The sequence below is a fragment of the Lissotriton helveticus genome, chromosome 1_1 (assembly GCF_964261635.1).
Source record: "Lissotriton helveticus chromosome 1_1, aLisHel1.1, whole genome shotgun sequence".
In the NCBI taxonomy this organism is placed as follows: Eukaryota; Metazoa; Chordata; class Amphibia; order Caudata; family Salamandridae; genus Lissotriton; species Lissotriton helveticus.
The window spans coordinates 1,181,230,288-1,181,243,992 of record NC_136057.1 but is presented as its reverse complement, the minus strand read 5'-3'; the positions used below and the strand labels follow the sequence as shown (position 1 = coordinate 1,181,243,992).

General features: G+C 45.3%; 1 protein-coding gene across 2 annotated transcripts in view; it reads left to right on the top strand.

Moving 5' to 3' along the window:
• The window catches only part of RSBN1L (round spermatid basic protein 1 like), a 281,128-nt gene that overhangs the window by 208,566 nt on the left and 58,857 nt on the right, over positions 1–13,705 (top strand). The window contains exon 6 of one of the 2 annotated variants that reach the window (XM_078679246.1): positions 6,989–7,156. In XM_078679246.1, the coding sequence (XP_078535372.1) occupies positions 6,989–7,156 (168 nt within the window). Of the gene's footprint in view, positions 1–6,985; positions 7,157–13,705 lie in introns of both variants that reach the window. The other variant, XM_078679237.1, reaches the window with a different exon arrangement.

Here is a 13,705-nt window from a genome sequence, read left to right as displayed (position 1 = left end):
TACACTTAATTGTTCAAAGTTCAGACATAACTAGAGCAATGCACAATTTGTGCTTTGTGTAACTGCCAGATTAGTATTTTCAATTTTGACAGTCTCACACTTGCTGTTCAGTTTAAAATCTTTATATCTCTTGTCATCTTTCCTTATAGTGTTTCCAAAATGTGGGACTTAACTTTTTGCAGATGTGTAGGGGTGTACTCCATGGTCATGTCAGCTTGCAGTTTGCCATAGGTACCCTAGCTTGTGATTTATAGTTTACATGATGAGTTCTGGCAAAAAAGGGGAGCTCGTCCTTCATACTAGCTCTGTATGCTCATCTAACAATACTGCTCTAAAGAATTGGAGCTCACTTAATGGGTACATCATCCTTTCAGAACGTCGAAGTTTATGTTTAAGACTTCAGGGATTTAATTCCATGTGGTCCTTTTTAAAGCACATCATAAACAAACTGAAAGAGTCCTTTCAATGCTTATGGTTCGAAAAAGCAAAGTAGTCTGACGTACAATTCACATCAAAACCTTTGCCTTTGATGGAGGAGGGTGTTCTTACTGATGGCAGGAGCAATACCAGTCAAGTGTGCATGTCACAATTTTGAAAAAGGTAATGGCGCAAGTGATTACAGATTTCTAAATATTATATAAAGAAGAGAATTCCATTTAAGATAGTAATAGTTGAAGGTTAAAGATATTTTAGATCCTGCATCTTTCTGATTTATCTCATTTCCTTGCTCATTTTGTCAGTGTTGTTCCTGCTTAGATGTCGGAGCAGTACAAACTAATGTGGAGCATTCTGGTAACACAGTGAGGCGCAGCATGTATAGGAATGGTAGCAGACTGATGGCTTGCGATAGTGTCAGGCGAATTATCAGTGGTATATATTCTCTCAGTTTGTGGCTCTGACATTCCTTATTTTGGGTTCTGATGGTGCGGTCACTGCTACCATATGTTTAGAGCTTTGTATGTATTACATATAATTGGTTAGTGTATTGATTGTAAATGCTGTACGGAAGTATTGTTCAGTCCTTTGACTGCTCCTGACCATGGAAAATTGTGTTGTGTGTTCTTGCCATAGGAAGGACCCAGTAATTAAGGCGTTCTGCCATTCATCTTGTTCAAGTGATGGAGTTTTGCAAAACTCTGGACTTGATCAAGATCTCTGTGACTTGAAGTTTGGCCACACCCATTTAAACTCTTGCACTTGTCAGTTACCTGGGGCTTCCCATTACGTTCTACCTGCAGAGCAGACAGCCTCGCTAAGAAGACCTTGTACTCCTCAGAGGTCTTTGAACACTCTCCAACTCTTTCATTCCTATAGAGCTGCAAAATGTTATAGACATTAAAGATGACTTGAATGCCCAACATAACAGCTTATAACCAGGACCACTTGAAATACACAATGTTACAGCCTTGGCTTTTCCCTACAAGTATAGTTTGCCACATAGTCCGTCATCTGCTGCATAATCTGCTGACAACAACAAAAATGTTGCTACCTCAAACTGATCAACTGTCTTTCTCTTCCTCCTGATTTCCCCTTTGGTGTTTCTGTCCTTTTTGCTCTGCATCAAGGTCTGTTGAGGAGGGAGGATGACCGTCCAGAAGCCCCAAAAAACGACACAGTTGAAAGACGGAATTCAGAACAAATCAAAACATTCACCCCAGTCAAAAGATCTGGGGTAAATCCATCATTCTTTTGCTCACCATGCCACCCGAGTTTAGACCTGGCTATATGCAAATCAGTCATGACCCCGTGTCTTATGGGAACAGTCCAGCCCGAACTGCCAAGCCAGGTCCTCTCCATGCCACTGGAGTCAAGCTATCTTGGCTGATGAGGGGTGAAACCCCGAAACAGGTCCTAGGATGCTTGTTTCCAGTGCAGGGAGGGACCTGACCTGGCAGTTAGGGCCAGACTGTTCCCATTGGGCGCAGGGTCAAGACTGATTTGCATATGGATGGGTTCAAACTGGAATGGCATGGGGAGCAAAAAAAGATGGATTCAGGCCCAGATCTCTGTACTGGAGTGAATGTATGACATTGTTCTGCATTCTGTCCATCAATTGTTCTTTTTGCATTTGTCACCCTGAGTGGGTCGGGTATGCCCAGACGTGGGTCCAGTGCTCTCCATGCCACTGAAGTCAAGCTATATTTGGCTGATAAGAGGTGCAACCCCCAAACTGGTACTAGAATGCTTTTTTCCAGTCCAGGGAGGACCTAGTCTGGCAGTTCGGGCTGGACTGTTCCCATTGGGCGCAGGGTCAAGACTGATTTGCATATGGCTGGGTTCAAACTGAAATGGGCATGGGGAGCAAAAAACGATTAATTCAGTCCCAGATCTCTGTACTGGGGTGAATGTATGACTTTGTTCTGCATTCTGTCCATCAATTTTTTTTAATTTTTTTTTTTGCTTAATAACAATTCAGCTCCCTCTAAATTCTAACATGGCTGCTCGCTTGCCGACGTGTGTGTCCCTAATTTATTCCCGAAGGTCTCGAACCCAATTATCTAAAGTTACTATGAGTTAGGGTGCAGAATAGGCCCCTGTGGCCCCACAATGCATTCTGAGAGGGTGAGGTGCGGCCATCATTTACATTATGCCACATCAGTTGTTCTGATGGAGGCCTTCCTGTTTAAAATCATTCTTTATTGGAAAATGGAAAACTTTTCCTTTTATTTTTTATTTTTTACTTAGTACTCATCTACCTATTAAACGTAGGTGGCGTTTCATCCGTTTCATCTATGATATTGGTAATATCAGAATATTTTGACCTCTATGGTAAAACGTTTGGCAAGACCCTTCATTAACTATGCTAACATCCAGCCTATAAAATTTAACTCGATTGACAATTGCTTGGTGTAGTGCTTCTGTTGGCTTTGAAACTAAAGTAATTGTCATGTTTTAATCGGTTTGCAGTCAGAAATGAATACCTCAGTTGAGCACCATGAAAGTATTTGTGCTTAAGCTAAGTTTCATTTTGGTGGTGTAATAAAATATAGAGTTTTTGTTCACGTAACGCAAATGTATCTGTCTCATCGTTTTGCTCTAAGATATTAATTGTCCTTTTGTCTAAGGCGAAATGGCGATTATCTCCAGACATACCCAAAAATCGCCTTGAACCTAAGCAGTTGTGGCACAAAATGCTCCAGGAAACCGAATAGCGGAAGTAGAGTATGTTTCAACTCCGGAGTTAATGGGGATAACCAATTAATTCTGCAATCATATAATTCTGCAATCATAACCATGGCGGTTCTACTTAATCAGCAACCACCTCTGAGAATAGTGTGCAGGTGTTTGCCTTAATCTCAAAAGACTAGGTCACACAGTGGTTTAACCACTGACTCCTTTGATTTCATATTAGTTGACTTTTTCACACTTAATAGGAGAGGTTGCTTTTTTTCACTGTAGCAAGTAACGTTACATTCATTCTCCCTCTTGGTGTGTTGCTGTCCAGTGAAGTTTCTTAGGTGGGATTTTTGGATAGGGTGAGTAGGTGAACAAGATCTCTCCTGCTCCTAAGCTACTTTAACCACAGTATATGCCTGCTCCCTGATATGGCAACATACCGATGACCTACACCCTTCAGAATCAATAGTTTCAAACTTACTCTAGCTCCCCCTTTGCTGACACACCCATGGTGAGTAGTGATGTAGATCAGTAAATACTTTTGCCTAACCAGTCATATTGTCCTGACCTATTAACTCGGCCATCTTCTAGCTTTAAGCTCTTTGAGGATGTTATTTTTATGACTGTCTCTCAAGACTAGGTCAATGGGCGGTATTAAGTTGTCTAAATTGGATAAGTGTCTTTTGTGAAAGGTACTTAACAAATTGGAGTTAGTTGACAGACCTGTTACTTTCTGCCAGGACAAAATGTTACTTGTTTTCTCTTGGTAGAGTGCCAATTGCAGGTTCAGAATTTTTCATTCCTTGAAGATTCTTAAACAAGTGTGAAATGTGGTTATCATTGCTGTAACAAATAACTTTCTGTTGCAAAATTAATTTCCTCTCATTCCTAGTATCCTAAAAAAAGATGAGGTACAGCTGTTTGGACCTGATCCTCACCACACTTACTGTACACCGATTTTTCTAAATCTTAATAATTATATAAGCTCCTATATTTATTGCTAGTGCTCACTAGGCGCAGGGTAGCTATAACTTGGATGGGGCAAAGGGCCCCAGAAGTGCCCATCTGGCTCAACGATGTCCGTGAATGGTCCCTAGCTGAAGAGGCCCACATGAAACTCACCAGAAGGGACGAGAAGCTGCAAGAAGACCTACTAGCTTCGTGCGACATGTGTACCTCTGGGTTGGCAGAGGGGGAACCCTCCTCGCAAGATACATCTGACAGCGAGGAGAGTGGGTTAGATATAGCCAGTGGGTCCAATCATGGCAGGGAGCGAGAGGGTCGACCCTGGTAATGTCCACATTGGATCTCAGTGACATGCCCGAATTCCTTCCTCACTGTGATATGATTGCAAATTATTTTTTCTTTCCCCATTGTACCTTTCCCTCCCTGATGCTGCCTTTTGTTCTATATGCCATTCATAATGTCAACTATATGCCTACATATGCTGATTCAATGCCAACTTGTTTTTTCTTGTATTTGCAACATGTAAACTAAAAAATAACGTTAAAAAATAATCATAATAATTCGAAGGACCACACCATTACTTGCAAACAATTATCCTTTAGACTTGATGGGTGAGAGATTAGTGCTTTTGTGTTAGCCACAGAAAACATTATGAAATTGCTTCTCATCACTCTACGGTCCTCCACCAAGACCACATAGTCTTGCAGATAAAATAAACTTTTGAGATGGTGCCCAGGGAGATCTCAGTTGGTCCACCCCTCGTGTTCTAGAATTCATTGTTGTTGTTGACCGCCGAGGGGGCTCAGTGTTAACATTTTGGTAAAGGGTAGTCTTCAGTTTTGTTCGTTTCAACTTTAAAGGTCAACATCCCCAACACCTCTTCACCCCACCTCCTCTTTGTCCATGCCATATGATCAGGCAAGTGAAGGATCCTCTGGTGCTTTGCACAGATCCCCTGATCTTTGCTATAGAACATATGAGAACCTTCCCCTGGTTTAGTCTGAAACTGGTTTCCAAATCCTTTCTCTCAAAAAATTAAACTGCATTTTTTTTTGTTTCCTATCCCTCTACCCAGTCATCCGTTTAAGATGGACATACTGCTTTATCAGTTAGACCCTTATAGGGCTTGTTATGTTTCTCATATTTCAGAGTATAGGTCAGATAAGCAAATTGTTGTAGCTTTCGTGGGTGATAAGAATGGCGAGGCATTTTTGAAATCCTTTAATTGTGGAATGTACTTTCTTTCAAGCAGGCATAATATGAACTCCTGGTAGAATCTGAACTCTTTCCAGTTGAGGGATAGCATCTTCTGCAGCACACGTCTTTAGTTGTGCTGGGAATTAGTCTTTTTCCATTTTATTATGAAGTTTAACAGGTTGCTTATAGAGGCTCGAAAGGACAGTGCTTCAAAGAGTTGTTCATCATTTTGTTTTTGTAATGATGGCCTTGATCTCCTCAGACCTTCATCTAAAAAATTATGTATTGCTCTTTAGGCATCTGTAGATGAGGAATCTGCTTAAACAGTTGCTATTTCAGGAATAAGTAACTCAAGTCTTCGATAAAACCTATTCTGATAGGTAGGGTTTGCTTTGCTTATAAACTAGTACACCTTAATACCTTTATGTATCGTTAGGTTGTACATGATTGCCTTTGTCAATCATATGTATGCACTGTTTGTATGGTGCAAACCTAGCTTAAAGGCAGAGTGGTGCTGTGAAGTGCCAAAGATTGTGACATAGGGTTCTTATAGAGAGGTGCCTTCCAGTATTTTGTTTTAATTTGAAGAGTTGGGGAGGTTTCGATGGATACTGGAATGTTGTTCCAGTTCTTGGGTACATACTTAGTCTGGATCATATGCTCCTATTTTGTAAGGCCATTGATGCGTGCTGCCTCGTGTGGAATGTCCTGTGGTGTCAAAAAAAAAATGTATTTATAAAATTGTATGGGCGTAGAAATATATATGTAGATAAACCACTCAGGAAAATTAAATAAATCGGGTCAGTGGATCCCTGTGGTCAAAACAATACACAAAGTAAAGAATTAGAGCTTCTGTCTGTTAAGTTCCTATATTACAGTCCCTACCTGAGCTAGTTAGCCCCACCCACCTCGGCAGAAGTAAGCTAGCACTGGTGGAAAAAATAGCCTTCGGGTATACTCTGGTCAGTTGAGAGTACAACCACCCTCGAGGTACCTGTTTGCCTACCTGTGCAATCCCTGAAGGAGACGGGCCCACTGCGTTTGCCACCAGCTCTACGCAAGTGTATTTAGCTGAGGCAGTGCCGGTACTCTCTGGAGTATTAGTAGAACAACTTGTCATGCCTACAGAAGAGTGATGATGGCAAAGATAGGCCCTACATGATCAATGGTCTGCTGAATAATCCCCTGGAATTTCTGAACTTCCACATACGGGAATCCACATGGACCCACTATGCTGTACCAGGAAGACTCTTGAGCATTGTTGTGTCTGGACTAACTGTCTGATCTGTCGCCATTGTAGGAAGCTTCTGTACCACAAAGTTCTCTACCCTTACGAGGTGACCTAGGGGTTTAAGGAATAACTGAAGTAATGCTTCAAGGGGGTGGAAGCTCAGAGGCAGCTCCAGATCCTCTCCCGACTGCCTCCGAGGCCCTGCTTGTTGGCATTTCGAAGTTTAACTTAAGCAGTGTGATCAGTAACCAAACAGTGTATTGCAGCTCGACTCCTCTGTGCCTAGAATCAACATTGCTCTGCAGACTGCGCGATAGAAGCACAAAAAACAAATGTGTGGCTAAGAGAGAAGGCCTTTTTCATAACTAGCCTGTCAAATTAGATAGGATATATTCTTCTGGTCTTTGCATGTTGGCACTTCTTAACACTCAATAATTATGGAGTGTATTGATGTTTTGCAATATCTTTCAAAAGCAGAACTACCAACGAAATCAAAAACCTCCAGTACCTACCTCGAGCCAGCGAGCCTCGTGAAATGCTCTTTGAAGACAGAACACGAGCTCATGCCGACCATGTAGGGCAAGGTTTTGAACGGCAGACTACTGCTGCTGTCGGTGTGCTGAAGGCTGTGCACTGTGGAGAGTGGTAAGCAGATCATTTTAAACCACTAACACTTGAACTGCATAAAGCTTTGAATCTGTTTTCTGTTGAAATACCTTAAATCCTGTATTTTTGATGACACGTTTTCCTGCTCAATATGCTATTGTTAATCGTGCCTTAAATCTCAAAAGTCTTATTTCTTTGTTCAAAAATACATTGAGAATAATCATCTTTATATTCATCCAACCTGCCAATATTCTAACATGCCGCTGCATCTATCTACATCATCTATTGAAAATGATTCTTAACGCAATAAAATGTGAGGTTTGCTAATAATTTCTCCACTGAGGCCCTTCGCTCTGTCAAACCCAGCCACCCCAAGGTTCTCCGTCCATAATGCAAAGCTTTCAGCACTACTACTACGATCGACCATGAAATCGACTTAGTATCGCACTGATAAATAGCTTCACCTGCCTCAGATTCTTGGCATCCCCAGATCTTTCATTTCTAAGAAACATTGGGTGTTGCCGGGAATTTCCCTGAGAAACTCGCAATATATCCTCCTTGAATGTACATACCTTCTATTTTATTTTCAAATGTTTTTATGTATGATATCTGGACTTAACCGGTACAACTGTGTAAATGTGTTTACGAGGATTATGACCAAAAGGCGTTATGGAAAGTTATGTATCATGTAATTTGTGAATATTTATGCATTCCTGTTGGATTTATCTGAATCTTCGGACTGGTGGAAAATATATTCTTTAATAAGTGTAGTAGCAGAAGCAGTACTGTGGAAAAGTCTTGCAAGGGAAGAGCAATGTGACCTATCCGAGCATCCTCTTCGTAGGAGTCATGGCCCTCCCCACGTAACATATTACACCCTGCACATCTGTGTGGGTTTGTGTATGAGTTTATAATTAACATATATATATATATATATATATATATATATATATATATATATATATACACACATACATCTCCCATCTTATTGAATTTTGTCAGCGATTTCAAAGCAAGTAGTTCACAGAAAATAGTTCTAAATGTGAATTATTTCCCGTAATTCAGGGCCAGATGTATGACGAATGTTTGCATGTGCAAATGGGTTTTAGACCTGTTTGACCATGCAAAAAAACTATGGCCCATGTACTTACGCCAATTTTGCGAGTCGCTAATTGTATAGCAACTTCCTAAATAGGGTTAGCGACTCGCTATTCGGAAGGGTCGTTCCAAGGGCGTCCCTTCCTAATAGCGAGTCTGAATCCTATGTGAGAATGTTTTGCGACCGCAGTTTACCACCCTATTGAAGTTTACCACCCTCTTCAATAGGGTGGTAAACCATTCGCAAACAGAAAGGGGTCCCCAGGGGATCGCTTCCCCTTTGTGAATGGGTGCGCAAACATTTTTCCAGAGCAAGCAGTGGTCCCAGGGACCACTACATGCCCTTAAGAAAATGTTTAATTTTAAATGCATCCCGTTTAACTTTAAGGAAAACAGGCTGCATTTTTTTTTTAAACTGCTTTATTTCAAAGCAGTCCCAGACATGGAGGTCTGCTGACCCCAGCAGTCCACCACCCCTGGGAGTGTCAGCCATTCCCAATGGGATCGCAAATTGCGACAGCCTCATTAATATGCATGAGGCATGCAATTTGCGAGCCCATTGGGTATCGCAAACAGTGTCTCAGACACTGTTGTACATTGGCAATTGCGACACACTATTTGGCCCAATTTGCGAGTCACAATTGCCAATGGTCGTACATCTGGCCCTCAGTGCTGAATTCATTTGCAAGATATTTAGTTTCCCAAACAAATAAAGTTAAACACAGCATTTCCTCTTTCAGTGTTCGCTAACAAAACAAGCATTGAAAATGCAATAGGTCTCGCAATAGAAGAGTTTGACCTTTTTCGTTTTGCAAATGGATGAGTGGCGTTGCGTGGATGAGTGGCGTTGCGTGGATGAGTGGCGTTGCGTGGATGAGTGGCGTTGCGTGGATGAGTGGCGTTGCGTGGATGAGTGGCGTTGCGTGGATGAGTGGCGTTGCGTGGATGAGTGGCGTGTGTGAGTGGCGTTGCGTGTGTGAGTGGCGTTGCGTGTGTGAGTGGCGTTGCGTGTGTGAGTGGCGTTGCGTCGATGAGTGGCGTTGCGTGTGTGAGTGGCGTTGCGTGTGTGAGTGGCGTTGCGTGTGTGAGTGGCGTTGCGTGTGTGAGTGGCGTTGCGTGTGTGAGTGGGGTTGCGTGGATGAGTTGCGTGTGTGAGTGGCGTTGCGTGTGTGAGTGGCGTTGCGTGTGTGAGTGGCGTTGCGTGTGTGAGTGGCATTGGGTTTGTGACTGTGCTGCCTGTGGCGAGTGCAAACTACAATCAATTGGCACAGATTAAAATAATATTTTTAAAACATGAGTTTATTATTCCAGTTTCAAAACAACTAGTAGTTTCACTTAACCTGCATTAACAGTAGCACTTGGAATATAGGTATTTAAACTCTTTGATGTCGCACATACGGCATTGAGTTGGGAGATCAACAGCTGAGCTGTACATTTTCAGTTTTGCGTGTAATTGTGTTATATCTAGGGAGACGGACGGACGTGAAAGTGATCGGGGGAGGAGGGGGGTGGGGAGCACGTGAGTGGTGTATGTATGTGCCTAAGCGAGGTGCTTGGGAGAGCGAGGCTGTCCAGGAGGGAGGGGGAAAAGGGAGGGGTTATGGCAAGCAGGGGGCCTGATTATGGCCACAGCTTGAAGTCTTTGAAGTCTCCGCATGCTGGCAAATGGTGATGAGGCAGAGAGTCTTTGATTCAGAGTTGTACTTCTGGATTGCTTTACTTAGGGAGGAGCCAGACAAGCATGAGGGCCTTTGAAAGTCGGTAGTATAGACGGTATGTGAATGGCGACTTTGGGTGATGTTATCATACATGGTTCATGGCCCTGCACTGCAGAGCCGGCATAGCGGAAACGCTTTATTATTTACTGTCAACGAGAACTGAAGGCGAGGGTGCTAGGCAAAATGCAAATCTGGCGGGCGAGACAGTGCAGTGGCCCGAAGATGGGGGGTTGGGTAGTGTGGGGTAAACAAGAGCCACCCAGCAGCACGTGAGCGGGAGGCACCACTTGTAGGGGGTGGATGTGAAGAGGACTCGTCCCTGTGCACGCGAAAGTGAAAGCAGCGGCCGCATCAAAAGTGTGCAAATTTAAAATACAAACTGCAACGAAGTAGAGCATCAAAAAGAACCCGCTGTAGACTTACTGCAATTTGAGAGATGCTGTCGCGTGAAGGGACAAACTGAGTGTGTTACTGCAGTAGAAAGTGAAGAAAGGCAAACCAAGATGAAAAAAAAGTTAAAACAAGAATAAGACCAAAAGAGACAAGACGGAGGGAAGGCAGAGAAGGGGAGGAGAAATGCGACACGGCGGGCAGGGGAGGGGGCGGAGCGGGGAGAGGGTGTGAAAGCAGCAGGGGCCTGGAGTGCGGCTGAGGGAACTGAAGAAATGCGACACGGCAGGCAGGGGAGGGGGCGGAGCGGGGGTGTGGGAGGAGTGCGCCTGAGGGAAAATACATGCAAGGCAGGCGGCTGGGGGCATGTGCACGCGCTTTTAAGCTCAATGCGCATGCGCATTGAGCTTGAATTTCACGGGCACTGCAAGGAATCGCCACGATTCCTTGCAAGTTGGTTAAAGACTGTTTAAGCCCCCATAGTCTCGCAAGCTCGATGCGCATGCGCATCGACAGGCGAGACCTAAAAAATATTGTAATGACAGTGCTGCTTTTGGAGCATTAGCCATTAATCAGTTCAACCTTGCAGACTCAACCGATATGCGAACATAATATACTAATGCATCCTCTCCAGTGTTTGAAAATGAATATGGTAAACACAGAACCTTCTCAGCAAAAAGTTACTGCCCCACCCACATTATATTCTTTCTTTACATGTATCTTTTTAAACCTATTCTATTGTGTCAACGTTCTACAAAAGAAAAGCACATTTTAGAATACTTGTTTTTTATTTCCTTATAATGCACTTTGCTTTTAAAATATGATTTATAATACACATTCTTGCATAAAGCACTTTAAATAGTAACATTGTTTCCAACAAAAACCTAAATGTTCAATGCAAGCAATGCAAGCAAGCTGTATATACATATCCGCTGCATACTTCTGCCATCTAGTGTTGGTTCTGGATATGTGCAAGTTTTTCTTCAAAGAAGTCTTTTGAGTCACACAACAGTGACTCCTCCTCTTGGTGATAATGCACATGGGTATCGACTCCATTGTTAGGTTGTTTTCTTTGGGCTGCCTGGTTTGGATGTGTTTTCTAGCACTCCAGTTTGAGACCTTTTCGGGCTCTCTTCAGTTTGCTGTTAATTTCTACATTCATCTGTATTGTTTCAATCGCCTTTCGATCGTTGTGTACTGAAAAACGAGAACACTTTCATCCGTCAATTCGATGTGGTCCACTCACTGCCTTCGGGCCTACTCTTCATATCATCGGCTTAGACCAAGAATGCGCTGCTAATAGAATTTCAGTAGGATTTTGGGCTATCAGATATCTATATTTTTTCAACTTAAATATCTCAGAAACTGGGGGCTTGGCCAAGCAGCATGGCCGACAGGACGTGAGCTCCTTTGGCTCACGAACACCAAGCCACTTATCCTGCATAATCCTGTCCAGAGATGCCCATGACAGCTCCCCCTGTGCAGCGGAGCTTCTGTATGCTGCTGGGGTCCCCCCGGGGGAAACGCGGGACCGGGAGGCACAGGTAATCAGCTGCGGCAACTGTCTGCCTGGCGGCCTCACTGCCTGCAATAACGCAAGGCCGGGGACGAGGCCTGCGACCGCCGGAGATCTCTGCAGGCCTTGAGTGTGGCGATTCAGCCCCGGCTTGCCCGGCTACAGTGGAGGCGCCCTGTCATCGGGGGGCCTCCCGGACTCTGCGGGCCCCGGCCTTCACCGTTGGACGGTGAGAGGTCGGGCAAGCCTGCGGCGTGCGTGGGGTCAGGGCATACTATCAATTAACCCGGAGACACGGGCGTCTGATGCGGGGCTGCTTGCTTAAATTGGGGGTACTTTGATTGAAGTGTGGGCGCAAGACCCCTCGCGCCTGTTGGCCCCGGAGTGTCCTGTGCGGTGCGCACTGAGCCGCAATACAACCCCGAATGGGGGCCTTGGGGGCGCAGTAATTGGCGGCGGCCCCCTGGAGGTGGCGGATAATTGTGATCTCTCTCCCTGACCGGTGAGGGAGCTGCTGGGGCTGCACGATTGGCCCGGCCAGACTGGTGGGCCTGCAGTCCTGGGGCGTGGAGCCTTGGCCTGCTTCGTTTTCCTTGGTGGGGCATTCTTGGATACTCTTGCTGGTGCCTGAGGGCCCCCCTGAGACATTTCCTTTTATTGTTTGCAGCCCTGCAAGGGGTGGCTGCCTGGACATGGGGTTCTTCCTCCTGATGCGAGTGGTGTCCCCAGCCCCCCCTTGACATCCTCCAAAAGACTGTTGGGTTGGGGGCCAGCACAGGGGAGATTTGGGTGTTCTGGAGCCCTGTGGGGGGGCCCTTGACGGCGCATGACTGTATGGACCCCATTGCACTGGAGGCAGCTTTGAGGTGAGAAGTTATACGGCTGCTGCTGGGCTGCTTGCTTGGGGGGGCCCCCATTGCGACCCGGCCCCCGGGGCCCGCTCGTGCTTGCCTGGCTTCCGCTCCATTGGTGTCACCTGCAGGAGGGACATAAGTACGCCACAACTATCCCTGTACATGGGACCTGAGTTTGGGGATTGAGATACTTGCGGAACTTGGTGCTTTTTACTGAGGCTTCCTCCATGGTTAAGGACAGGCTGCCTCGCGCCTCCAACACCATCACGCAGTATACCACTTAGCGCCAAGCCACGCAACAATTACTCGTCAAACGGGCCAGGATGGCGAGGGAGATGCTGCTAACTAGCCATCCCGGGTTGAGCTCCTAGAGGCGATCCAGGGGTCTCGCACTGCTTTGGAGAAACAAATCGAGACAGTCTCCATTGATGTGAATTTACTGCGGGCAGACCTACAGAAGGTGGCGGATAAGGTCTCCACGGCAGAGGGTGGCATCGTCCGACTCCAGGGAGAAGTGGCCTCTCTGAAGCAACAGGACTCCCAGCTCACCAACACCACCGGAGTGCTAGGACGACGGGCGGAGGGGCGGGACCGTCGAAGCAACATCAGGGTCCTGGGCACTCCGGAGCGCTAGGAACCGGGTAATGTGGAGCGCTTTCTGGAAAACTGGATACGTACTAAACTATTTCCCAGAGGCCTGTCAGAGGTCTTTGTGGTGGAGAGGGCCCACAGGACACTGGTTCCTCCGCCGCCGCCGGGGGCACCTCCCAGGGCCATCATAGCCAAAATTTTGAACTATCGGGACAGAGACTGTATTTTGAAAGCAGCAAAAGAAGCGGCGAACCTCACTTTCGATAATGGCAAGGTAGCCATTTATCCGGATTACACCTGCCAGGTGCAGGAACAAAGGAAATACTTTCTCTGTGTGAAGTAGAAACTACGTGATCTCCACCTACAGTACATGTTACTCTACCCCGCAAAACTCAAGGTGATAACGAATGGAAAGGCCCAT